General features: G+C 42.8%; 2 protein-coding genes across 2 annotated transcripts; both read left to right on the forward strand.

Annotated features, from left to right (window-relative positions):
• Positions 1 to 675: 675 nt before the first annotated feature.
• On the forward strand, positions 676 to 1,620 carry LOC117350755 (olfactory receptor 10A7-like). Its single transcript, XM_033925311.1, has one exon. The coding sequence runs from the start codon at positions 676 to 678 to the stop codon at positions 1,618 to 1,620; it is 945 nt and encodes a 314-aa protein (XP_033781202.1).
• Positions 1,621 to 10,534: 8,914 nt separating this feature from the next.
• On the forward strand, positions 10,535 to 11,458 carry LOC117349623 (olfactory receptor 10A7-like). The gene has a single exon (XM_033923215.1). It carries the CDS (start codon positions 10,535 to 10,537, stop codon positions 11,456 to 11,458), a length of 924 nt encoding a protein of 307 aa, XP_033779106.1.
• The last annotated feature ends 15,484 nt before the right edge of the window (positions 11,459 to 26,942 follow it).

The following is a 26,942-nucleotide window of genomic DNA, read 5'->3' on the forward strand; positions in this document are numbered from 1 at the left end:
AGGGCTATAGCCCATCAAGTCTGCCCACTCTACTGACCCCCCCCCATTAGGTCTGGGTGCTAATGTCCTAGTTCCTTATCTCGACCCTCGTAAGGATCCCACTGGATGTCCCATTTATTCTTAAAGTCAAGCACGCTGGTGGCCTTGAGCACCTGTACTGGAAGCTTGTTCCAGTGATCTACTACTCTTTCTGTGAAGAAATACTTCCTGGTGTCACCATTAAATTTCCCTCCTCTGAGTTTGAGCGGGTGTCCCCTTGTGACCGAGGGTGCCTAACTCAGTAGGCCCCTACCACTTCAAGGTAGGCATATGTATCAAGGTGCCTACCCTCAAGTAGGTAAAGCTAAAGATAGATTTGGGGAAGAGTATGAGCATGGACTGAGTTAGGTGCCAGTATTTTAGGCTATGAAAACCTAAGTATGATTCTACAAATAGTGCCTAACTTTGATTGATATTTGGTAGGTGTTACTTTTCTAGGCGCCTACTAAGAGAGGCACCATTTATAGAATCTGGCCAGGTTTGTATTGTGATTAAGTTATTAGGGCTAAACCTTGCAGTCAAAGCTACGAAACGATGCATGCTGGGAAAGTGATGTGACTGCTGTATCTTTGCACTGGTTAATTAATGTGTTAGAAGTTCTCACTTTATGCCGATTACAGGTTAAACGGTGGATTAATGGCTTCTGAAAATCAAACCGCTGTGATTGGATTTATACTTATGGGATTCTCGGACCAGTCTCCACAGATTCAACAATTGCTTTTTCTTGTGTTGCTTCTGTTCTATGTGCTTGCTGTGATGGGAAACCTGCTAGTCCTTATCACCCTTACAGTTGACCCTTTCCTCCACATGCCCATGTATTTCTTCCTCAGGAATTTGTCCTTTGTGGAGATTTGTTTTACAACAGTTACTATCCCCAGAACACTGGTGAATCTTTTGTCTGATGATGGAAGCATCTCTTTTCTGGGATGTGCCTTGCAAATGTATTTCTTCTTTTTCTTTGGTAGTGAAGAATGCATGCTTCTGGGTATCATGGCCTTTGATCGCTATATGGCAATATGCAAACCCTTGCATTACTCCACTATTATGAGCAGTAGAAAGTGTGTTTATATGGCTATGGCTTCCTGGATTATATCGATTGTGATGCAGTTTGGACAAATCACGTTCATAATGAGTTTGCCTTTCTGCAAATCTAACGTAATCCATCACTTCTTCTGTGATGTTCCACCTGTACTGAAGTTGTCCTGCACGGACACTTATTTTAATGACATAGTCCGACTCGCAACAGCTGTGTTTTTCCTGCTCATACCATTCCTGATCATTGTCTCCTCTTACGTTTACATTATCTCCACAGTGCTGAGGATGAATTCCAGAGAAGGAAGAAGCAAGGCATTCTCGACCTGCTCCTCTCACCTTGCTGTGGTGACCTTATTCTATGGGACTACCATGCTTGCATATTTACAACCAGACACAGGCTCTGCAGATCCGAGAGTGTTTGCAGTGTTCTATTGCTTAATTAACCCAATGTTAAACCCACTGATCTACAGTCTGAGGAGTAAAGAGGTGAAGGGGGCTTTGAGGAGAATTTGGGGAAAACATTCTTTGCATGCAATAAAACTTTGAATTGGTTCAAATATTAAGCATCAGAATTTGATGTAGTATAGAAGCTCTCGAGAGTTCTAAGATCTATTCTTTTGATAAATTTGTTTTATTGAATGGCATGGCAACATAGAAATTACTCCAGTTTCTGCCTGAGGAGAGGAGGTATTTGTTGGTTGTGTTTGGCATGTATCATCTGCTCCCGAGGCCTCTTGCTGATGCCAGTGGGTGGGACAAGCACCGGAGATAAAATCTTGCCACTTTCTGTGGCTGACTGTGAGAGAGGAGACATTGCTGCCTGAGAAGAGGAGGTATTCAGTGGCTGTGTTTGGTGTGTATCATCTGCTCCCAAGGCCCCTTGCTGGCACCAGTGGGCAGGGCAAGCACTGGAGATAAGATCTCGCCACTTCCTGTGGCGTGGCCGCAGGGCGTGACCGAAGGGGTGTGCCCTAAGGGGCAAGCCAGGCCCCTTCTGAGCCCTTTGCAGCTCCAGTGGAACATAGATAATGGTTTAATTTTGCTTTTTATTTTGTTTCTTGGATTATGGGGAAACGCAAGGTATAATCTAAAACACTACCATCTAGTACCCTAATTCTCCCAGGCCCTATAGAAAAACACCTGGTATTGGAGAAGCTGTTAAAAAGTCAGAAACTCAGATTGGATTATTCCACCAAACATTTACATCAGCAATTAAAGATAGCCTTTGGTTGCATAGGCAATGTGAAATAATGGAAAATCATATGAGAGCTTCCAATCTGAGAATATTAAATTTTCCAATATGTCCATTGCTTTTGGCAGAGATACTACTAAGGAAGTATTTTTAAAAGGTTCTTGAATTGTGTAATGCTGAATCTATAGTATTGAATAGATGTTTCTATCTTCCAGTAAGCGGGATAGTTAATCAGGAAGGTGGTATTTCTACAGGATCTGAATTAAAAAAGGATCCAATGGAAAATTTGACTCTATTTCTTGAAACTACTCAAGATGAAATTACTGATCGAGCCATTCTCCTGGCTACTTTCTCCCGTTACAAAAGATATCTAAATAGAACTCTTGCCTTCCAAGCAGGTCAGCTCAATGACTGGCTGGCCCACATCATCTCACGCACTTCATCCTACTTAAACTTCAGGAAACTACTAAAAACTAATCTTTTCACCCGATTCATACCCTAAGACCCCTATGCCCACCCTGGCCCCTTCTATCTCTCTATGTCCTTTACGCAGATTGTCTTGACCTTCTTCCCTGTACCATTTCATTGCCATAATTGCACCCATCTTTCTGTTTGTACCATTTTTTTCTTTCTGTTGTACCATTTTTTCTCTCTGTTGTACCATTTTTTCTTTCTGTTGTACCATTTTTTCTCTCTGTTGTACCATTTTTTCTCTCTGTTGTACCATTTTTTCTCTGCCGCCTATTTTTCTCTGATTGTAACATTGTACAATTTTCGCTGATTGTCCAGCCCTTCTTCATTGTAAACCGCCTCGAACCACTATGGCTTTGGCGGTATATAAGAAATAAAATTATTATTATTATTATTAGACGTGGGTGTTGCTATGTGTTAGGTGTCTTGTTGCAGAATCACTGCTCTTAAGCGTGCTTAAGAGCTCCTATAGGCGTCTAACTTTTAGTTGTGCCTAGAACTGGCCTATTTATTGGGCCCCTCCAAAATATGTGCCGCTCAGCGTGATTCATTAAACAGCACCCAATTTTACTTGAATTGCGCTGAACAGTGCCTAGATCAGCGCCTGTTTTAGGCACTTCTTATAGAATTTGCCCTTTAATCCCCCATTGCCCCAGGTATATTAGATAGAGTGTGAGGTAATCGGGACAGACAGAGAAACATGGTTGAGTGTCTGAATGTAAACCACATAGGCTATAAGTGGTATATAATAAAAAAAAATATTAAATCTCGCATAAATCTATAATTGCAGGTGACATTCATCCAGGAATTTCATAAATTGAAATTGACACATTCTTAGATAGTAAGTACAACATAATCAAGTGGGAAACAAACTATAAATGCTGATAAGTACAGAAGATACCGAACAGAATGTTGGGTATCATTAAGAAGGGTCGAAGGACCAGGACGAAGGAAGTCATCCTGCCGCTGTATCGTGCAATGGTGCGCCCACATCTGGAATACTGTGTCCAGTACTGGTCGCCGCACCTCAAGAAGGACTTGGCAGTACTCGAGGGGGTCCAGAGAAGAGCGACTAAACTGATCAAAGGTATGGAAAACTTTTCATACGCTGACAGATTGAAAATGCTGGGGCTGTTCTCCCTGGAAAAGCGGAGACTTAGAGGAGACATTATAGAAACCTTCAAGATCCTGAAGGGCATAGAGAAGGTAGACAGGGACAGATTCTTCAGACTGTGGGGAACCACAGGTACTAGGGGTCACTCAGAGAAACTGAAAGGGGACAAGTTTAAAACAAATGCTAGGAAGTTCTTTTTTACCCAGAGGGTGGTGGACACATGGAACGCGCTTCCGGAGGTTGTGATAGGCCAGAGCACAGTACAGGGGTTCAAGGAAGGTTTAGATAGGTTCCTAAAGGTTAAGGGGATTGAGGGGAACAGATAGGAGTAGAGGTAGGTTATAAAAATGGTCAAGAACTACTTCACAGGTCATGGACCTGATGGGCCGCCGCGGGAGTGGACCGCTGGGCGCGATGGACCTCTGGTCTGACCCAGTGGAGGCAACTTCTTATGTTCTTATGTTCTTAATCATACTATTATTTATTTAAAACATTTATATCCTGCATATCCAAAAATCTAATTGCGTTACAACCAACATAAATAAGCATAAATATACACACAACCAGACATATACACATTAACCAAAACATTCTCTTATAACTCCCTTAAAAGAATAATTACAGACTGTAATATCTCCCCTATACACTGCCAAAGGAAGCCTTCAGGCACTTACGAAAAGATAATACAGGAATCTGATGAATCTGTTCAGGAAGTGCATTCCACAATCGTGGACCTGTAACACTAAAAAACTTGTAATATCTCGTAACCTTGTAACTGCAGTGAAGGAGGTTTTTTATGCCAGTGATCACTCTGGTAGACACCCACCCATATCCAAATAGGGAGGTAGTGGGGTTCTGAGGCTTTATCCTCCTCACTTCGACACTCTGGGTGGTGATTTGTTGACACCTGTGCTTTATCTAATATTCTTAGATAGTTACATTCCTGTGGGAAATAAAAAATAAGAACATAAAAATGGAAGAATAGCCATATTGGGTTAGAAGAAAGGTCCACCATTTCAAAGGTCCATCCTATTTCTACCAGAGGCCAATTTAGGTCCCAGGTACAGGTTAGCATCCTAAATAGTAGAAAGGTTGCATAGCACTTATTTGCATGGATAACCAGTGGATTTCCTCCAGTTACTTTATGGACTTAACCACCAGGAATTTGTCCAAACCTGTTTTAAACCCATTTATGTTAATTGCTTTTGCCGCTTTTTCCGACAATGAGCTCCAGAGTTTAAATATATCAAAAACCCAGAATAACCACTTGAGGTCACTTCTTCCCTACTAGATTCCTGGGGTCGCTTTTAAGGCTGGGATGGGGGTCAGGGGTAAAAAACAAAAGGAATTGACCCCAAAATATCCACAAAGAAGAAAATCCAGAGAAAACCAAAAAAACTCTGTGGAGTGACGATGTTCCCAAATGGACTTTATTTGAAAGTATCAAAGTTCCAAAGGTACACAAAAATTATCCACATAAAATAATTCCATCCATATAAAAATGAATCATCCACATAAGAGCCTTAAAGGACCTAGTCCGTTAGGGATACAGGACCCAACACGGTCCGCATTTCGACAAAAAGTCTTCTTCAGGGATCCCTGGGGGTCCTATAAAGGTGAGTACGTGGGAAACAATTGTGTGGTGAACCGGAAGTGAGACACTGCTTGCATTTGCAAATGCAAGCAGTGTCTCACTTCCGGTTCACCACACAATTATGTGGATGATTTACTTTTATGTGGATGGAATTATTTTATGGGGGTCAGGTGTTAAAGGTGCTGGAATTCTCTGGGGAGATGCCTCATAGGGGAAGGGTTGGTCTCACTGGGAAGTTGCCACAATGTAGGAAGTTTTGACCTCCTAGAGGAGGTCTTTGCCTCAGTGCACCTGGGAGGGAAGGGTTCTTCCATGGGGAAAGCTTGACCTGGAGGTTGTGATATTGCATAGAGGTTTGATATCTTGAGGGGGATCTGCTATAGGGAATCAGGAGAGTGGTTTGGATGTCATTGGACAACCGTTAGGAAGGGGTGATCGGGAGGGGGCACAGGGATTCAAACAGGGATTGGACGGATTCCTGAAGGATAAAGGGATCATGGGATACTGAGGGAGGAGCTGGGATGTAACACAAGTATAGAAAGCTAACCAGGTAATGAGTATAGAAACCAAACCAGGTCGTGCATGTGTAAGACCGGAGGGTTAGGACTTCGATAGGAAGACAGGACTTAAATGAGAAACCAAGGTGGCAAGGGAGCCCTTCTGGTGATACAGACAGGTCGTGACCTGTTTGGGCCGCCGCGGGAGCGGACTGCTGGGCAGGATGGACCTATGGTCTGACCCGGCGGAGGCACTGCTTATGTTCTTATGTTCATATATCAACATTTTCAACTGCCCCTTCCAGCAGGCACTTATTCGTTCCTTGTGGCAGCTGTAAATGTTAACATTTCTCTTTTGCTGTACAGATATGGATGTCTTTGTGAAATTAGGAATCCATGTCTATATTGAAGGCTCACTCAGAATACACCCTCTTGTTAACCTACTCATAGAGACATATTTACACATGAGGAAGCTAATTGGCCCTGTAATGAAATGCCATTTATATACATAGAATGCTCTGCACATTTAAGGGCCCATTTGCACACAGGGATACTTCTAAAATAAGGGCCATTATTAATACAGGCAGTCCCCAAGTTATAGACACTCGACATAAGTACAACTCGTACTTAAGAACATGGTTGTGGCTTCATTTGATTTCACTAAGCAGTATTTCCAGTGGCATAGACGCCTACACTTAGGATTTCTCCAGACATGTCCTCTTTCTAGAGGAGGCTTTTCAAAACCCGGCACTAGGTGTGGATCCCCAAGTTCTGTAATAGTGTGGTATAGTATAAGAGGCAAAATACTTCTGTGTATGAAAGAAAGCAGGACTTGGGGATGTTCAAGTCTGATGATCTCAGGTTGACAAAACAGGTTGAAAAGCGATGGTAAAAATTAAAAAGGTGCTTGGGTATATAGGGTGTGGATTGGCCAGTAAGAAAAAGGAGGTGATAGTGCCATTGTATAAGTCTCTGGTGATGCCCCAGTTGGAATACTGTGTGCAATTCTGGAGACTGCACCTTCAAAAAGATACATAGGATGGATTCAGTTCAGAGGGCCGCAACAAAATTGGTTAGTGGCCTTTGTCATAAAGCATATGGGGACAGACTTATGCACCTACATGTGTATACTCTGGAAGAAAGGCAGGAAAGAGGGGATATGATAGAGATGTTTAAATATCTCTGTGGTATTAATGTACAGGAAGTAAGGCTTTTCAAATAAAGGAAAACTCTGGAATGAGAGGTCATAGGATGAAATTAAGGGCTAATCTGAGGTGATACTTTTTTATGAAAAGGGTGGCAGATATGTGGAATAGTCTCCTGGTACAGGTGGAGGAGACTATGTCTGAATTTAAAAAAGCATGAGACACCCACGTGGGATCTCTTAGGGAGAGGAGGAGATAGTGGATGTTATGGATAGACCGATTGGATGGGCCATTTGGCCTTTATCTACTGTCATATTTCTACATTTGTATGTTTCTATCTTTAGTGAAGACTCTTGGCCCTCCATGGCCATGCCTCTCCAGTTGTGCACAAAAAAATTGTACATGTATATCCTTATAGAATAGCAAGATGTATGTATAAATCCAAATTGTTGCCAATTAACACTAATAATTGATTTTAGTGTCCAATTATTGACACTACTTGGCTTGTCACTCAATTAAATTATGCCCAAAAACTTGGCACGCGCACAATTTTGAGCACCATATGTAGAATCTTGGGGAAAATGGCAGAGCAGTCTGCAACATATTTCAGGGTTGGCTTCCATAAAGCACTGTTGAAAATGCACTTTAGAGCATTTATCTGGATAATGGCTGCTGCTATCAAGTTGCTGCTATCAACCATCAACCAGAAAGCAAACCCAACATAAGAAGATATGCAACAATACTATCAACTTATAAGATCTCTCAACAGGCCTTTCTGATCTAATAGAAACATTAAAACCCAATTCTGAATCTGTTGACAAGGCTGCCTAGATCCCTGTCCACCATGCTTCCTAGTGGCTGTGAAAGACGCCTTTGTAGACTCCGTCCTTCCTCTTAACAATACCTCTTTACAAACAGGCTTAGTGCCCACAAACTGGAAGTCAGCAGTCATCAGACCAATCTTGGAAAAGCCCACACTCAACCCTAATGTACACACTTCTTCAAACAAGGATCCCCATCCACCTTCTGATTGGGATTCAGGAAATTCCACGGTACTGAAACGGTCTTTCTTGACATCATCGATGACTGCTGGAAATTCAAGGATAAGGATAATCATATCCTTCTGGTGTTACTGGATTTCAACATGGTGTTTCACACTATTGACCATCCTCTCCTCATTACATAGCTTTCTGAAATTGGAATCCGATACACTGCGTTATGATGGTTTACCTCCTTCCTAAATAATAGATCCAAAAGTGTACTACTCAACAATGCACTGTCAAAACCAAAACCAATCAAATACAGTGTTCCACAATCTAATATTAAATCTCTACATTAGACTTGTCCTAGACATAGCCCACAAATACCAAATAAAGATTTACTCCTTCATGGATGACATCCAACTATCTACGTATATACTGATAATCTCCACTATATTCTGTTATCACTTGATTCCCTTGATATGTAATTCTCAAAATTGAATCCTCTACCACACCATTTAATGTACACGAATCACTGTTATGTAATTTATCTAGATAATCTTTATTACGCAATTCTTTTGGTAATTCCTATAATTTGTATTCCGCCTTGAACAATATATAATGTATAATGTATTCGAAATTAATTTTCCTATGAACTGTTTTCCTACCTTCTTCTACTCTATGTTAATAACCTAACTAATTTATTTTTCTCAAGTACTTTAGCAAGAATGTGAGCCTTTGGGACAGTCAGGGAACTCTAAGTACTTTCTCTTCATCTTAATTAATCTTACTTATTGCATTTCTGCTGTTTCTACTGTAAACCGCTTAGAACCTCACGGTACAGCGGTATATAAGAAATAAAATTATTATTATTATTACTGCTAGGAGAACCCCACGATGCCTAGATCACGAAACTCCTAAAATGCCTCTCAGAAATCAAAAACGGGATGTCCATCAACAAATTACAACTAAATGCCTCCAAAACAGAACTCCTTTGGATCTGCAAAGAACATTGCAACCGTACCCGTCCCTCACTACACTGGGACTCAACTACCATAACCGCAAAGGACCACACAGCCTAGGAATACTCCTTGACTTCAACCTATCACTTTCCAACCATATCTCTCAGGTGGTATCTTCCTCATTTTACTAGATGCTACAGCTCCGAAAAATAAGGAACTACTTTTCTGAGTCTTACTTCACCCAATTAATCTATGCCTTCGTTCTCTCCCGCATGGACTACTACAATGCATTATTCAGTGGTCTCACAACAAAGAACATATGTCTCCAGCGTGTACAAAACACAGCAATCAAACATCTAAAAAAACCTCAATGCCCGCAACCCTGTCTCCCAGCCTCTATCATCAGCTCACTGGCTGCCCATAACCAAACGATGTGTCTTCAAGGGCCCGATGCTAGCATTCAAACCCTGCACAACATGGCGCTAGTCTGTACAACAACCAAGCTTCCTCCATATATGCCAAACAGTTTTCTGCACTCCCAAGTTGAAATATGCCTCAAAGTGCCCCCTGGTCTTGCGCTTCAACTGCAACTCACCAAATGACGTTCCTACTCCCACTTCATACCAAGCCACTGGAATCAACAGTTCCCACAGATCAGATCCCTTGAAGGACTTCTGAACCGTTGAAAGCAATAAAAACATATCTTTTCACCTAACTCCCCTACATACAGCTGATGGAGTACAAAGAAATGTACATTGGTACTAGATCCTCATTATGTGTTGCATTAGGATAACAACTTGTTTTGAAAAAAACTTATCCTGTATCTATGGCAAACTGTAACCTGTTAACTGTATATTATTTATGTTAACTTGTAACCCATTCTGAACTCTTTGGAGAGAATGGGATAGAAAACATATTAAATAAATAAGTTCCTTGGGTTGTGATGTTTTGTTTTCATAATAAAAAACTGATGGAAAAATCTGTGTATTAATTAATATCCAGGGAAAAAGAAGCATGATCATATCATTATAATGATGGCAATTTCTTTGGTGTCTGTAGAGGAACAGGGGTATATTGGTGCTATAAATATCCAATTGAAGATAACAAGCAAAGGTAATGAATTGAAATTTTGAGATAACAAAGGTTCCTTCTATTACAAGGTGTCATTTTTTGCCTATAAACAGAGCAGACAAAACGGCGGAATCTGTTTAATCACAGGTACAACGTTCAATGATTTTGGTTGAATTCTTTGCAGACTGTGCTGTGTTTAATTGGTTCATTGTAAACATTTTACAAAAGTTGATGATAGAACGTACTGTACACTTTCAAGTTCATAGAGACAACATGCTCTGGTATCTACCACTTAAATTCTTACCATTGACATAGCAATATTACCATTGTTATCATGAGCACCGGGCAAGTTCTGGCAGAAATGAGTTATTTTATCGCAGCTTATATTAGCGAGCTATAGTCTTTATCTCCACCTCAGGTTAAACAATGACTCAATGGCATTGGAAAATCAGACTGTCGTGAGTGAATTTATACTTGTGGGATTCTCAGACTTGTCTCCACAGACTCAGCGATTCCTTTTTGCGCTGTTGCTTCTCTTATACATCCTCACCGTGATGGGAAACCTGCTTGTCTTCACCGTCCTCACAGTTGACCCCGTCCTCCACACGCCCATGTACTTCTTCCTCAGGAATTTATCCTTTGTGGAGATTTGTTTCACAACGGTCACAATCCCCAAAGCGCTGGTCGATCTCCTGGTTGAGGACAGACGCATCTCATTCTTGCGATGTGCCATGCAAATGTATATCTACTTTATTTTTGGCAGTGAGGAATGTGTGCTTCTTGGCATTATGGCCTATGATCGTTACATTGCAATTTGTAATCCCTTGCGTTATTCCACTATTATGAGCAACAAAAGGTGTGTTTTTATGGCTGTGGGTTCCTGGATTATGTCAGCTATTTTGCAATCTGGACAGATAACATTTGTAATAAGCTTATCTTTCTGCAGCTCAAATGTAATTCATCACTTTTTCTGTGATGGTCTCCCTCTACTGAGGTTGGCTTGCAATGACATTTATTTAAATAACATAATCAGATTTTCAGCAAACGTAGTTTTCCTAGTTTTACCATTCCTGGTCATTTTCTGTTCTTACATTTACATTCTGCTCACTGTTCTGAAGATGAACTCCAAGGAAGGAAGAAGCAAGGCCTTCTCAACATGTTCCTCCCACCTTGCTGTGGTGACCTTATTTTACGGAACTCTCATGATTGCATATTTACAGCCAAATAATGGCTCTGTCGATGCAAGATGTTTTGCAGTGTTTTATTGCTTAGTTAACCCAATGTTAAACCCGATGATTTATAGCTTGAGAAACAAAGATGTGAAGGGGGCTCTGAGGAGAAGAATTTGGAGGAAATGAAATGCCTTTGCAGTCAGTGATATTTCGTATTGGACAAATGTAAAAATTGGATTAGACAAATGTAAAAATCTCCTGGAGATGTTGTGGTTTCCAATCTCATGCTACCATTTAAGTTTATTTCTTAGATAAAGTAGTTGTAATGTATCATATACTACTCAGAAATGCCTCTACCGTATTTTCACGCAAATAACACGCACCCGTATAAAACGCGCACACGGATATAGCGCACAGAAATCACGATGATTTGCACAAAAACTTTGATATACCGCGCTCACGGGTATACCGCGCATGCTGCCCGACGCTCCTTTCGCCCGCCCTGACTTTCCGTGCGCTGTCCCGACTCTCCGTTCACCCCCCCTGACTTCCGTGCACTGTCCCCCCTTGAAGGTCTGTCCCCATCCTGAAAGCCTGGTGCCCCCCCCCCCCCCGACGTCCGATACATCCCTCCCCCCCCCCCCCCGAAGGACCGCCGACTCCCCAACAATATCGGGCCAGGAGGGAGCCCAAATCCTCCTGGCCACGGCGACCCCCTAACCCCACCCCGCACTACATTACGGGCAGGAGGGATCCCAGGCCCTCCTGCCCTCGACGCAAACCCCCCTCCCCCCCAAGAACCTCCGCCCGCCCCCCAGCCGACCCGTGATCCCCCTGGCGACCCCCACGACCCCCCCACCCCCCTTCCCCGTACCTTTGGTAGTTGGGCCAGAAGGGAGCCCAAACCCTCCTGGCCACGGCGACCCCCTAACCCCACCCCGCACTACATTACGGGCAGGAGGGATCCCAGGCCCTCCTGCCCTCGACGCAAACCCCCCTCCCCCCCAAGAACCTCCGACCGCCCCCCAGCCGACCCGCGATCCCCCTGGTGACCCCCACGACCCCCCCACCCCCCTTCCCCGTACCTTTAGTAGTTGGCCGGACAGACGGGAGCCAAACCCGCCTGTCCGGCAGGCAGCCAACGAAGGAATGAGGCCGGATTGTCCCATCCATCCTAAAGCTCCGCCTACTGGTGGGACCTAAGGCGCGTGGGCCAATCAGAATAGGCCCTGGAGCCTTAGGTCCCACCTGGGGGCGCGGCCTGAGGCACATGGTCGGGTTGGGCCCATGTGCCTCAGGCCGCGCCCCCAGGTGGGACCTAAGGCTCCAGGGCCTATTATGATTGGCCCACGCGCCTTAGGCCCCACCAGTAGGCGGAGCTTTAGGATGGATGGGCCAATCCGGCCTCATTCCTTCGTTGGCTGCCTGCCGGACAGGCGGGTTTGGCTCCCGTCTGTCCGGCCAACTACTAAAGGTACGGGGAAGGGGGGTGGGGGGGTCGTGGGGGTCGCCAGGGGATCGCGGGTCGGCTGGGGGGCGGTCGGAGGTTCTTGGGGGGGAGGGGGGTTTGCGTCGAGGGCAGGAGGGCCTGGGATCCCTCCTGCCCGTAATGTAGTGCGGGGTGGGGTTAGGGGGTCGCCGTGGCCAGGAGGGTTTGGGCTCCCTTCTGGCCCAACTACCAAAGGTACGGGGAAGGGGGGTGGGGGGGTCGTGGGGGTCGCCAGGGGGATCGCGGGTCGGCTGGGAGGCGGTCGGAGGTTCTTGGGGGGGAGGGGGGTTTGCGTCGAGGGCAGGAGGGCCTGGGATCCCTCCTGCCCGTAATGTAGTGCGGGGTGGGGTTAGGGGGTCGCCGTGGCCAGGAGGGTTTGGGCTCCCTTCTGGCCCGATATTGTCGGGAAGTCGGCGGTCGTTCGGGGTGGGGGTGCGAGTGGTCCTGCCGGGGGGGGGGGGATGTATCGGACGTCGGGGAGTCGGCCGGGCAAGAGGGCTTGGGCTCCCTCTTGCTCCGATCGTGGATGCGGGTGTGGGTGGGAGCGCGTGCGAGCGGTCGTTCGGGGTGGGGGTGCGAGTGGTCCTGCCGGGGGGGGGGGGATGTATCGGACGTCGGGGAGTCGGCCGGGCAAGAGGGCTTGGGCTCCCTCTTGCTCCGATCGTGGATGCGGGTGCGGATGGGAGCGCGTGCGAGCGGTCGTTCGGGGTGGGGGTGCGAGCGGTCCTGCTGGGGGGGGTGAATCGGGCGTCGGGCGGGGTGGGAACTATGTTTTAAAACTTTGGTATACCGCGCTCACGCATATAACGCGCGAGGGGTATGCGCGGTAGGTAAAAACGCGTATAACGCGCGCGTTATATGCGTGAAAATACGGTAGTTCTCTCGCAGATCAATGCAGAGATGATCATTCTTGGAGAGATTTACAATGGTGTCAGGTCAAAACCGCGGAAGACAAAGGCGCGCGCCGACAACTGAGCGCAGCACGGAGGCGCGTGCTGAAGAAAATAACTGCTTGTAGGGGCTCCGACGGGGGTGTGAGGGGGGAACCCCCCCACTTTACTTTATACAGATCGCGCTGCGTTGTGGGGGCGTTGTGGGGGGCTTCCTAAAAACAGGGAAAAAGTTAAGTTTACAGTATAATGAGGGGGGTTACAACCCCCCAAACCACCCATAACGCCGCCGCGATCTGTATTAAGTAAAGTGGGCGGGCTCCCCAACAAAACCCCCTTAAAAACTGTCATTTTCTTCGGCGCGCACCTCCGTCTTGCGCTCAGTTGTCGGCGCGCGCCTTTGTCTTCCGCGATTTTGTCTATGAACCATTTACAATTGGTGACATTTTTCTAGGAGTCTTGCAAACCTGAACTGGCCTATATATGCTCCTTGAATTATATGCAAAGTATGTCTGTAGCAATGTGGGTGAGGAATAAAAATGAAATTCCTCCCCTGACTAATTTGCCCCTGTTGTTACACTGAACAATAGTTTTACCTATCATGTTGAGGTAGAAATTTGTAAAGGCTATTTGGATTTGTCTAAATATTTGGTTTACCCACAAGAAAAATGTTCAGAAATTGCATCATTCTGGCAAAATTGTGAAACATAAGCAAATGTTATCAACTTGAAGGCAAGTCTGCAAACCACATGAAACCCCCTGGGAGTGGGTTTCTGAAAGCTTAGGAAAAAAAATATTTATGAACAGTGGGTTTGAATGTTAAGAACTGAAAAGGGGTTTCTGTCAGACACTTACCCCACTGCAGTTGAATTATATCTAATTTATAAATGTCACATGACTGAGTATGCAGAGGGATGAGTAACTCCATATTAAATCATGCACTAAGGGGTGAGCACTCAGACACTTGGATAAAATGTTATGCAATGTAAGAGATTATTTCATGTGGGAATAAAGCTTGTGAGTTTAAATGAATGTGGGAATATGAACTGAGCAGAGCTAAATCAGAATAGGGGAAGTGGAAAGTAGTGAGGAGGCAAGCTTAGTTGAACATGAGTTGAACATGAGTTCTGAAGTGAGCCATACCTGGAATTGAATTCCAGAGATTCTTACTGGCAAGTGAGAAAATAGATATTCTCGACTTAAACGTAACAAATCCCATAATAGTTGACCACCAGGAAATTACCACAGTGGCAGGTCCATCAGCTGGGAAGGACAGCTCCTACCTACTCCTAAGATCTTCCACGGATTGGGTGAGAACTTGAGGACAGGGCAAGGGTGGATTGAAAAGGAAAGCAAGGATACAGGTTAACAGCCACGCCCACCTAGTGACTAGGCTAAGCATTTGGGAGGAGTCAACAACTGCAGGGTTGGCAGTCAGAACTGAAAGAGGTACAAAGGTTTGTTTGGAAATGCTCAATTTGGACTGAGAGTTAAAGGTCGAAGAGACGATTAACAAAGGGCTAGAATATCTGAATAGTATATAAATGCTGTTAAATTCACTGTACAAGTATTGGTCTAAGTGTGGAAGTATTAAAATTGTTGAAAACCATTCCTGACTGTTTATTCATTAGGCCTATGTGCATAGTGTAAATAAATCAATTTTATTAACCAACCTTGTTCACAGAAGACTTTTTTTCCTGGGGGGGAGAAGAGGGTGAACTCACCCGCTAATACTTCTTTACGGTGTCAGGTCAAAAGGCGCGCGCAGACAACTGAGCGCAATGCGGAGGCACGCGCCAAAGAAAATGACTGTTTTAAAGGGCTCTGACGGGGGTGTGTGTGGGGGGAACCCCCCCCCCCACTTTACTTTATACAGATTGCGCCGCGTTGTAGGGGCGTTGTGGGGGGTTTGGAGGTTGTAACCCCCACGTTTTACTGAAAACTTCTCTTTTTCCCTAAAAAACAGGGAAACAGTTAAGTTTACAGTAAAATGAGGGCGGTTACAACCCCCCAAACCCCCCACAATGCCGCCGCGATCTGTATTAAGTAAAGTAGGGGGGTTCCCCAACAAAACCCCCTGTCGGAGCCCCTAAAAACACTCTTTTTCTTCGGCGCGCGCTTCCGTCTTGCGCTCTTTGTCTTCGGCGGTTTTGTCTATGAACCCTTCTTTACTCCAGGTAGAGGCACTGAGCAAGTGAAGAACCGTCAGAGACTGCCTTCGGGGGACTCCAGCCAGGATGGGCCCCAGACCCTGAAGTGGGCATTACACATTGTCAAACAGTAACACCAGCAGTGTGCATTATTTGTTATTAGTTGTTCATGAACTTGTGGAAAAATGAGATTAAAAGAATCGTGTTATCTGTTAAGACCCCTGTCCAGTGGAATAATCTACCAAGGGAACTTCATTTGGAGAATAATGTAAAGCAGTTTAAGAACTTATTAAAAACATATCTCTTTACCTCTTAATTTTGTTTAAAAATGGTTCTTCATGAATGCAGTAGAGCTTGGGGAGGTCTTTTCTATTTGGTATTTTGTTTTTCTGATAGTCTGGGATTTGTTTCTTTATGATTTTACGATTATTGTTATGTAAATCTATGAACCTGTTTAGTTCAATCAGTCATTTATATTGTTCAATAGTAGATAAGAATTTTAATTATCAGAAAGATAAACATATTAACGATTTCAGTGTGGGTAACAAGATAGCACACTTTTGTACATCTACAGCAGTGGTCTCCAACTCAAACCCTTTGCAGGTCCACATTTTGTATTTCTTTGTACATGGAGGGTCTCAGAAAAAATAGTTAAAGTCTTAGTAAAGAAATTAAAATTTTGCATGAGGTAAAACTCTTTATAGTTTATAAATATTTCCTTTTGGTTAAGTGTTAATAATTATATTGTAATTTATAGCTAAAGAGACATATGATCAAGAAACTGTTTTATTTTACTTTTGTGATTGTGTTCATACCAGGGCCTCAAAATAGTACCTGGCAGGCTTCATGTGGACCCTAGGCCACAGGTTTGAGACCACTGATCTACAGTATCTGTAAATTTGTGAACACAGAAGTTAATAGCCATTCCATCAGAGACTTATCCCTAGTTAATTGCATGGCTAGTTTCCCCAAAGGATTCAAAAGCATCTAACAATTACTGTTGAGTTTTGTAGTTACCAAAGATAATTTTTCCAGTTAACCTGTGTTGACAGCAAAATTTTAATGTGGTTTGTTAAACAGGTTCATAGGATTCCATTTGAATTATGCAACTCCATGTAGTGTTAAGCCAAGATATCTAAATATATGGTGCAGAAGGGTATGATTTAGACCACTGTTTTTAACCCAGACCCCAGGACACATCATGCCAGATTTTCAAGGTTTCCATAATGAACAAAAGAAATTTTCCTGCCATTGTATCGGGCAATGGTGCGTCCGCATCTGGAGTACTGTGTCCAATATTGGTCGCCGTACCTTAAGAATGCCATGGCGTTACTCGAGAGGGTTCAGAGGAGAGCGACGCGTCTGATAAAGGGGATGGAAAACCTTTCATATGCTGAGAGATTGGAGAAACTGGGTCTCTTTTCCCTGGAGAAGAGGAGACTTACAAGATCATGAAGGGCATAGAGAGAGTAGAGAGGGACAGATTCTTCAAACTTTCGAAAACTAAAAGAACAAGAGTGCATTCGGAAAAGTTGAAAGGGGACAGATTCAAAACGAATGCTAGGAAGTTCTTCTTTACCCAACGTGTGGTGGACACCTGGAATGCGCTTCCAGAGGGAGTAATAGGGCAGAGGTTCAAGAAAGGATTGGACAATTTCCTGCTGGAAAAGGGGATAGAGGGGTATAGATAGAGGATTACTGCACAGGTCCTGGAACTGTTGGGCCGCCACATGAGCAGACTTCTGGGCACGATGGACCTCAGGTCTGACCCGGCAGAGGCATTGCTTATGTTCTTATGTTCTTAATACGCCTACAAAATGGCTGTTTATCACAAGCCAATCTGCAACAGAGCTGTTTGTAGAATTCTGTCTGTGTGAAAGGATGGCACTGGAAATGTAGGCCAGGGTTTTAAAGGCCTACATTTTTGGCACCTATCTTCCACGAGAATCACATAGGCATGCTCAGGTGCCTCTTTAGTTGGAACAATGAGGTTTTAATTGGTTTTTGATTGGTTCAGTCAATAACTGCATCAATTGTAGAATTTGTTCATAAGAACATAAGAATTGCCTCTGCTGGGTCAGACCAGTGGTCCATCATGCCCAGCAGTCCACTCCCACAACGGTCCTTAGGTCAAAGGCCAGTGCCCTAACAGAGACTAGCCTTACCTGCATACGTTCTGGTTCAGCAGGAACTTATCTAACTTTGTCTTGAATCCCTGGAGGGTGTTTTCCCCTATAACAGCCTCCGGAAGAACGTTCCAGTTTTCCACCACTCTCTGGGTGAAGAGGAACTTCCTTACTTTTGTACGGAATCTATCCCCTTTTAACTTTAGAAAGTGCCCTCTTGTTCTCTCTACCTTGGAGAAGGTGAACAACCTGTCTTTATCCACTAAGTCTATTCCTTTCATTATCTTGAATGTTTCGATCATGTCCCCTCTCAGTCTCCTCTTTTCAAGGGAGAATAGGCCCAGCTTCTCTAATCTCTCACTGTATGGCAACTCCTCCAACCCCTTCACCATTTTAGTGGCTCTCCTCTGGACCCTCTCGAGTAGTACTGCGTCCTCCTTCTTGTAGGCAACCAATGCTGGATGCAGTATTCTAGGTGAGGACGTACCATGGCCCGGTACAGTGACATGATAACCTTCTCCGATCTGTTCGCGATCCTCATTCCTAGCATTTTGTTCGCCCTTTTTGCCACCGCTGCGCATTACGTGGATGGCTTCATTGACTTGTCGACCACAATTCCCAAATATCTTTCCTAGGGGGTCTCTCCAAGTACTGCGCCGGACATCCTGTATTCGTATATAAGATTTTTGTTCCTTAGTAAATGATGATGTAGCTGCACTAATTGATTAGTACTGGGAATGCCTACTCTTCACCCACAAATATGCCTCCAGCACAAAGAAATATATACGGTAAAACCTTGGTTTGCAAGCATAATTCGTTCCAGAAGCATGCTAGTAATCCAAAACACTCGTATATCAAAGCAAATTTCCCCAGAAGAAATAATGGAAACGCAGACAATTCGTTCCACAACCCAAAACCTTTAATATAAAATACTATACATACTTGTATTGCAAGACCTCGCTCATTTAGGACAGTCACTACACTCCCGCAGCATCCGAGAGAGAAGAACCATCGGCTCACTTGTGATGCTGTGACACGTGTATACTGTATGTACTTGTATTGCAAGACTTTGCTCATTTAGAACAGTCACTACACTCTTGCAGCGTCAGAGAGAGAAGAGCCATCGGCTCAGTTGTGATGTGTGTACACTATATGTACTTGTATTGCAAGACATTGCTTGTATATCAAGTTAAAATTTAATCAAATGTTTTGCTTGTCTTGCAAAACACTTGCAAACCAAGTTACTTGCAATCCATGGTTTTACTGTAATTTATAGCACATGGAAAGCACATACTGATACCTAAACTACTGAGTATGCCCCTATGGTAGCTATGCATTAGTGTTTTCTGCAGCTTAGTAAAAGGGCCCCTTAAGCTTCTAATAAAAACACATGAGCTAGATCAAGATCAATAAAATAGTATTTAAATATCCAAGGGCTAGCTGAAAAGTTCTTAGCTCAACCAAGAAGAGAACGACTTGGATACTCATAGTTCAATCAATGATCTGAAACAATGTCAAAACAGATAATTTTGGTTTTGCACAATAAGATAACACTCTTTTTAGCTACGGTGGCAAAAATGACGCTCAGAATTTAGGAAGTTGATCAGCTGGCCTGAGAACTTTTCAGCATCCCGTCATAGTCTAAATTTGAGTAGAACAAAGTATCTTTTGTGAAAGCCATCAACAAAACTGTCTTATGTATTTATTTCTAAATTATTTGAGTAGAATGAAATATCTTTGTGAAATTCACTAAAAAGAATTAAATATTTTGTTTTATATTTTGTGCACTTTGAATGTGTGAGGTCAGATTTTCTCAATAAAAACTACTAAAAAGAAAATCTCCCCAATAATTAGTGTCCAGGGAAAATGACACCTGGACAGGTGATTTCAGTGCTGGTAATTAGCCATTATGAATTCTTTTTATCTCTGGGGGAAACAGGTACAAACTGATGCTAGATATGAAGCAAGATTAGCAAAAATCATTTTTGTCCATGAAGAGAGAATAGAACTGATCTATTGCAGGTACAAATTTAATTTTTTTAAAATAAATTTCATTGCTTTGATTAGGATATTTTTGCAAATGTAATAGAGCAGTGTTTAATATTATGATGTCTACTGATGTGTAAGTCAATTTAGGTGCTAGGAGGCGTAATTCTACCAATGGCGATGAACTTTGATTGACATGCAGTAGGTACTGTTTTTACTGTTTATAGAATTTGTCCTGTGTGCTGTTTTCAAGTTTCAAATTTTATTAAAATTTATGCCGCCTACAGTAACTTCTAGGTGGTTGACAATAATAAAATTATAAATAAATGGCAAACAAACATTAAGATTTAGAGGACGTCAAACAGACAGAACAATGCTTGGGGCCGCGTGTGCGGATCGCCGGACTTGATGGACCGAAGGTCTGATCCGGAGATGGCGCATCTTATGTTCTTATACATTTGATTACAAGGGGTTAGAGGGGAGAACTACATTTCTGAATAGGAGAGGAAGTTTTTCAAGTTTCAAGTTTATTTTTAACTTATTGAATCGCTTAATTTAATTTGCTAAGCGATTTACAAATAAAAGAAAAAAAGGTGTACACATTAGATTATTTATAAAAGATTACATAAGTTTAACATACTATCATAGAAACTAACAGATACATAAGGGAAGAAAGGGCAGAACTACAATTGTATGCATAAAAGAAAACATAAATGGTAAAAACAGCAGGTAAGGTAAATAAGATAAAAAAGAGGAGGGGGGGAAAAATGGTAATCGTTAAATATGATTATAAATTAAAGGCGTCTTTAAAAAGGAAGCTCTTCAGAATGCCTTTAAAATGTTTCAGATCATTTTCCTCTCTTAGATACTGAGGCAAAGTGTTCCATAATTGTGGGGCCATTACAGAAAAAATATCAGGACGACGAGTTCCGATCACTTTTAGTGATGGAACTGTTAAGATTTTTTGATTAGTAGATCTTAAAGAACGTGATGTACTATGGGGGATAAGTAATTTATTGATGAATTGGGGTTCATTTGTGGACAATGTTTTAAAAACTAAAAGTACAATTTTAAAAGTAATGCGATGAGCAACAGGAAGCCAATGTGATTCAATCAGGAGCGGTGTAACATGATCAAATTTTTTGCGGTTGTGTATTAATTTTATGGCAGTATTTTTAACTATCTGAAGACGCCTCTTCTTTTTTTGAGTGACATTTATTAATAAAGAGTTACAATAATCAAGTTTTGAAATAATTAACGAATGAATCAATATGTTGAGTGATTTTGGTTCTAAAAATTTGGCAATTGAGCGGATCATATGCAACCTATAGAAACAAGATCTGACAGTGTTAGTTATGTGTTCGTGGAAGACATTTAAGGTTAAAACACTAGGGGAGGGAAAATTTTCCATTTGTGAAGAAAAGATAGAGAGTATGATGCTTATAAATCGAACGTGTCCTTGAATAGAAATGCCTTCATATTCGATTTAAATCATGGCCTTAGACCCCTCCCCGGTACATCCCATGATGCACCAGGAAGAGGCAGGCCAACCATTCTAGTGAAGGTGAACCAGCCGGCTGGCTGCAGGAAAGATGCCTCCGACCAGCCATCTCAATAGGGTAGGGGAGTTCCGGGTGGGTTTGGGGAGTCTGGATAGGCTTGAGGGGGTCCGGATGGGCTATTTTTCATGGTGGGGGGTTTTGGAAGGAGGGATTGGGCATCCCTCTTGCTGATGAGGTTTCTTAGGGGGTGAGGGGTTCCAGCATCCATCCTGCTGGTAGTCTTGGTGGGGGGGGAGGTTATCGTGGCCAGGACCAAATTTTCCTATAGGCTAACTAGGCTTCAGCCTAGGGCCTCAAGATCAAGAGGGGCCTACATTCAAATTGTTAGCAAAATTAAACTCAATAAAAATTTTTGAACTAAAAAAAAAAAAAAATTACACTATTCTAAAAACAGTGAACACTAAAACACTAAAACCGAAAATAAGGAGAAATTCTACGCTTCGGGATCGAAACCGGCTCCGGCCGCAATGGGGTGCCGACTCGGCTTCTCCCTTTCTTTTTCTCGCCCTGGCAGGAGGATTGGGGAGGGAAAGACGTCAATCCGGAAACAGCTGGGGAAAGCCCAGCCCCGCGGGTAGAGAGGCAAAACGTGGATCTGTCAGGACAGGGCGGCACAGACTGACATCGGAGGGGGGTGGGGGGGTTTAATGGAAGGCAAGCTGGCAGGATGGCATGGGGGTGTTCAATGGAAGGGGGATGGGAGGCAGGCGGGCATCGGAGGGGAGGGGAGGGGAGGAAGGACGCACTGGGGGCACTATGGACATAGGAAGGGGCAATGTTGTGTGTTATGTTTGATTAGTTATTCTTACAAGTACTATATATGGTGCTGAGAATAAATGTCCAAATAAGTGTTCTCGACTTTTTTTAATTTATTATCCGTGTCACATTTTTATAAAGGTTAGTACCAATAACAACATGCTTCATTTAACATATTGATATATATATCACAGTAATGATGTATTTTATTATCTCTCATGTAATTTACAAACTTAAAAATGAAAGGTGAAAGGGTCTCATAAGTGGAATAGCCTAGGGCCTCTTTTCATCTAAATCCGGCCCTGACCGTGGCTGCTAAACTGATCGTAGCAGGGAGAGTCCCTTGCTGCGATCAGCTCAGCGACAACACAATTCTCTAACTGGCATCTGTACCATGAGCGCCAGCTAGAGAGTCATGGTGGTTAGGCAGCTTAGGGTGATTCTGTATAGGCCGCCCATATGCGATTCTCAAAAGTCACTTAGGCAACATCTGAGACTGGACACCTTATATAGAATCTGGGCTAAAGTGTATAGAAAAAGATTTAGAAACCTCGATATGTATATTCTGAAAGAAACTCAACATTAAATTTATTTGTGGAGTACGCGACGAATTCTTGATAGAAGTTTTGCAATAGTGGAACCAGCATCCATTCCTGATGAGGAACCAAAATGGAGAACTCTGTCGGGTAGTTTCCATCCATGCTGAAAGAAAAAAAAACAAAAAACAAACAGCTAAGTGACTGCTACAAAAAAGCCTTGTTTATTCTGAATAGAGTCAAGAGTGAACAGATTTCATCAATAGGCTATTGATTTCTCATTCTCTTCATTGATCCCTTTGTTTACTTTCAATTCCCTCACGAAAACATATCAACGCAATGAGAACTAACATTTTTATCTGTAATAGCCCCAACACTCTGGAATTCAGCTCCTAAGAGAAGAGAGACCTTTAAATACCTTTAAGACCATTCTTATTCAAAGATGCTTTTGGACTATAATTGTCCTTTTAAGGATGTCTTTGATGCATTTCGGATTATTTTTACTTTTTGCTTGACTGTTGATTGTTCTGCCCTCCCTCCCTTACAATTCTTCTCTTCATCCTCAATTTTCATTATACATTGTCATTCTCCCCTTTATCCTACTGCCTCTATTGTGTCTGTGTATTTATATGACATTGTCCCTTGTGTATTCGATGATGTATTTTACGTTTTTATGTGTGTATTTGGTTCATAGTTATTCACGCGTGGGACAAAGCGGTGCCGACATTTGAGCCCAGACAATTGGGCGCAAGACTCCAGCACACCACCAGAAAAGTTAATTTTAAAGAGCTCTGATGGGGTGTGTGAGGGGGGAAACCCCCCAGTTTACTTAATAGTGTTCGCGCTGCCGTTGGGGGGGGAGGGGTTGGAATCCCCCATTATAGAGGAAACAACTTTTTCCCAGTTTTTTAGGAAAAAGTTAAGTTTTCTGTATAATAGGGGGGGTTTGCACCCCCACATCCCCCCCAACGGCAGCGCAAACAGTATTAAGTAAAGTGGGGGGTTCCCCCACCACACCCCCCATCGGAACTCTTTAAAATTAACTTTTACAGCGGTGCGCTGGAGTCTTACGCGGAATTGTCTGTGCCAAAATGTTGGCGTGGCTTTGTCCAGTGTGCTTTTGTCCCATCACCGTGTATTTTACCTTTGTAAACTGCCTTGAAGTCTGATTTGATGGTATAACAAATTTTAATATAACTTGAAACTTAAAACAAATTTCCTTGAGAAAATTATGATATGATGACATATTTAAAAAGTTTGAAAATGCGAAGAGAAAATATGATGTAGCGGCAGACATAAGAACATAAGCAATGCCTCCACTGGGTCAGACCCGAGGTCCATCGTGCCCATCAGTCCGCTCACGGGCGGCCCAACAGGTCCAGGACCTGTGCAGTAGCCCTCTATCTATACCCCTCTATCCCTTTTTCCAGCAGGAAATTGTCCAATCCTTTCTTGAACTCCAGTACCGTACTCTGTCCTATTACGTCCTCTGGAAGCGCATTCCAGGTGTCCACCACAAGTTGGGTAAAGAAAAACTTCCTAGCATTCGTTCTGAATCTGTCTCCTTCCAACTTTTCCAAATGTCCTCTTGTTCTTTTATGTTTTGATATCCAAGGGCATGACTATGGAGTTCTGTAGGGATACTACACCTCGTGGTAAGTTCCCTCTACCAAATTTTTCTTTGAGGATTAAAAAATGTTTATTAATAGCCTGGCATAAATGTGTTTTGGTGAAGATCTAATGATGTGGACAGTCTTCAAGAAATGAAATTTTGGATTATTTATTCTGGAAGAAAGGCTGGAGAGAGGGGATATAATAACATAGTAAATGAACGGTCCATCTGGTCTGCCCATAAGTTATACCCATTAAAAAATATATGATTAGAATAACTTTGATATTTCTGGGCTGTAGACTGATACAGAAGTTTAAATATCTCTGTGGTGTTAATGTACAGGAGATGAACCTTTTTCAAATAAAGGAAAACTCTGGAATGAGAAGGTATGGAAAGAAATTAAGAGTTGATAGGCTCAGGAGTAATCTAAGGAAGTACTTTTTTATAGAAAGAGTGGAAGATGTGTGGAAAAGTATCCTGGTAAAGGTGGTAGAGACAAAGACTGTGTCTGAATTCAAGAAAGCAAGAAACAGGCATGTGAGAGCTCTTAGGAAGAGGAGCAGATAGTAGTGGATGCTGTAGATAGTCAGACTGGATGGGCAATTCGGCATTTATCTGTCATCATATTTCTAGTTTCTATGACCTCACAATGCAAGCCTTAGCTTATAACAGTAATGTTTAAGACCTCACAATGCAGGTGTAGAGAGCCGTGGAGGGGAATAATTTAAAAAAAAAAAAGTCTAAGTCCCCTTTCGGCCTAGGCCCTAAACGTTGATAATAGAAGCAGGGAAAATGTCCATTCTCAAAAAAAATGTCCAAAATGGCCAACCTCTACATTCAGCTGTTTAAATGCCCAGACCACCACTGTCTACACTTAAGACATATAATAAACAAAAAAAAGCCTAAGTCCCAAACACCCAAAGCCAGGCCTTTTAGGCGGAGGAGCCAGTCCTTTGCCTAAAGCTGGATTCTGTAACTGATGTCTGTCAAAAAAAAACACTGGTTACAGAATACACCCCCCCCCCCACCACCAACAACAACAATCACGGCAGGAGAGATCAGCTCAGCATCCCCTTTTTCAGCACTTATACCTGTTTTAACTTGGTCTAAGTCAAAACGTATAAGTGCCAACTAGGCAACCTGCCTAAACTTTTGGTTATACCTGCTGTACGCCTATGTCTAGGTCGGTCCACCTCCCGCCATTTCCCCTCCTCTAAAAACGCCTCTTTTCGTTCTATGCATTTAGAAGCAGGGGAAAGGCCTAAGCTGGTTTTAGATACATCTAAAACGAGCTTTGGTTATGGGTACTTGGACGATCAGGATTTTTAATCATCCAAGTACCCATTTAGGCCACTTTTTGAACGTTTTTTTTTGTTTTGATTATGAGCCCCTTAGCCTATAGGGAGAGGAGGAGATAGTAGATACTATGGATGAACAGACTGGATGGGCCATTTGGCTTTTATCTGCTATTGTGTTTCTATGTTTGTATGTTTCTATCTTTAGTGAACACCTTTGTCCCTTCATGGCCATGCTTCCTCCCAGATTCTATATACGGTGTGCAAAAATCTTTACAAGTGCATCTTTATAGAATACCAAGATGTATGCATAAATCCAAATTGTTGACGACTGACACACAATTTTGAGCACCTTATAAACAATCTGGGAAAAATGGCAGAGCAGCCAGTAACATAGTTCAGGGTTGGTATTTATAAAGCACTAATTAAAATCTATGGATAAGACCAGGTAGAGAATTTATCTGGATAAAGGCTGCTGCTATCAAGATAAGTTCCTTGGGTCAGGATGTTTAGTTTTCTTGATAAAATCTGATTGAAAAATCTGTGTCTTAATTAATATCCAGGGAAAATGAAGCGTGATCATATAATTATGATAATATATATTATAGTAGTTAATCAATAAGAATTTCTTTGGTGTCTGTGGAGGAACAGGGGAAGTTGGTGTTATAAATATCCAGTTGTAGATAACAAGCGAAGGTAAGAAATGAAATTTTGAGATGACTAAGATTCCCTCTATTACAAGGTGTCATTTTTTGCCTATAAACAGAGCAGCAAAACAGGTGATGGAATCTGTTTAATCACAGGTACAACATTCATTTCTTTTGCTTGGATTCTTTGCCGTGTTCAATTGGTTCATCGTAAACATTTTACAAAAAGTGATGATAGGATTGAGGGGTACAGATAAGAGCAGTGGAAGGTTTATAGATAAGTGTAGAGGTAGGTATAAAATTAGTCAGGGACCGCTGCTCAGGCAATATGCCTGATGGGCCGCCGCGTGAGCGGACCGCTGGGCTGGATGGACCTCTGGTCTGCCCCGGCGGAGGCGACTACTTATGTACTTATGTACTTATGTAAGATCACCGAGGCAACATGCTCTGCTACCTACCACTTAAATTCTTACCATTGGTTCAGAAATATTACCATTTCTGTCATGAGGGATAGGCGTGTTCTGTGCCCTAACGATTGACACCAGATATTACCATGCCTTTTGTTGGAAACATAAAATCTATTTGATTCCTTGGGACCTTGCTAGATACTTGTGACCTAGG

This window comes from Geotrypetes seraphini, chromosome 16, assembly GCF_902459505.1.
Source record: "Geotrypetes seraphini chromosome 16, aGeoSer1.1, whole genome shotgun sequence".
In the NCBI taxonomy this organism is placed as follows: Eukaryota; Metazoa; Chordata; class Amphibia; order Gymnophiona; family Dermophiidae; genus Geotrypetes; species Geotrypetes seraphini.

What these genes read in the sequence shown, in the direction of transcription:
- LOC117349623 (XM_033923215.1), top strand. Translation starts at nt 10,535, where the DNA reads ATGGCATTGGAAAATCAGACTGTCGTGAGTGAATTTATACTTGTGGGA.
- LOC117350755 (XM_033925311.1), top strand. Translation starts at nt 676, where the DNA reads ATGGCTTCTGAAAATCAAACCGCTGTGATTGGATTTATACTTATGGGA.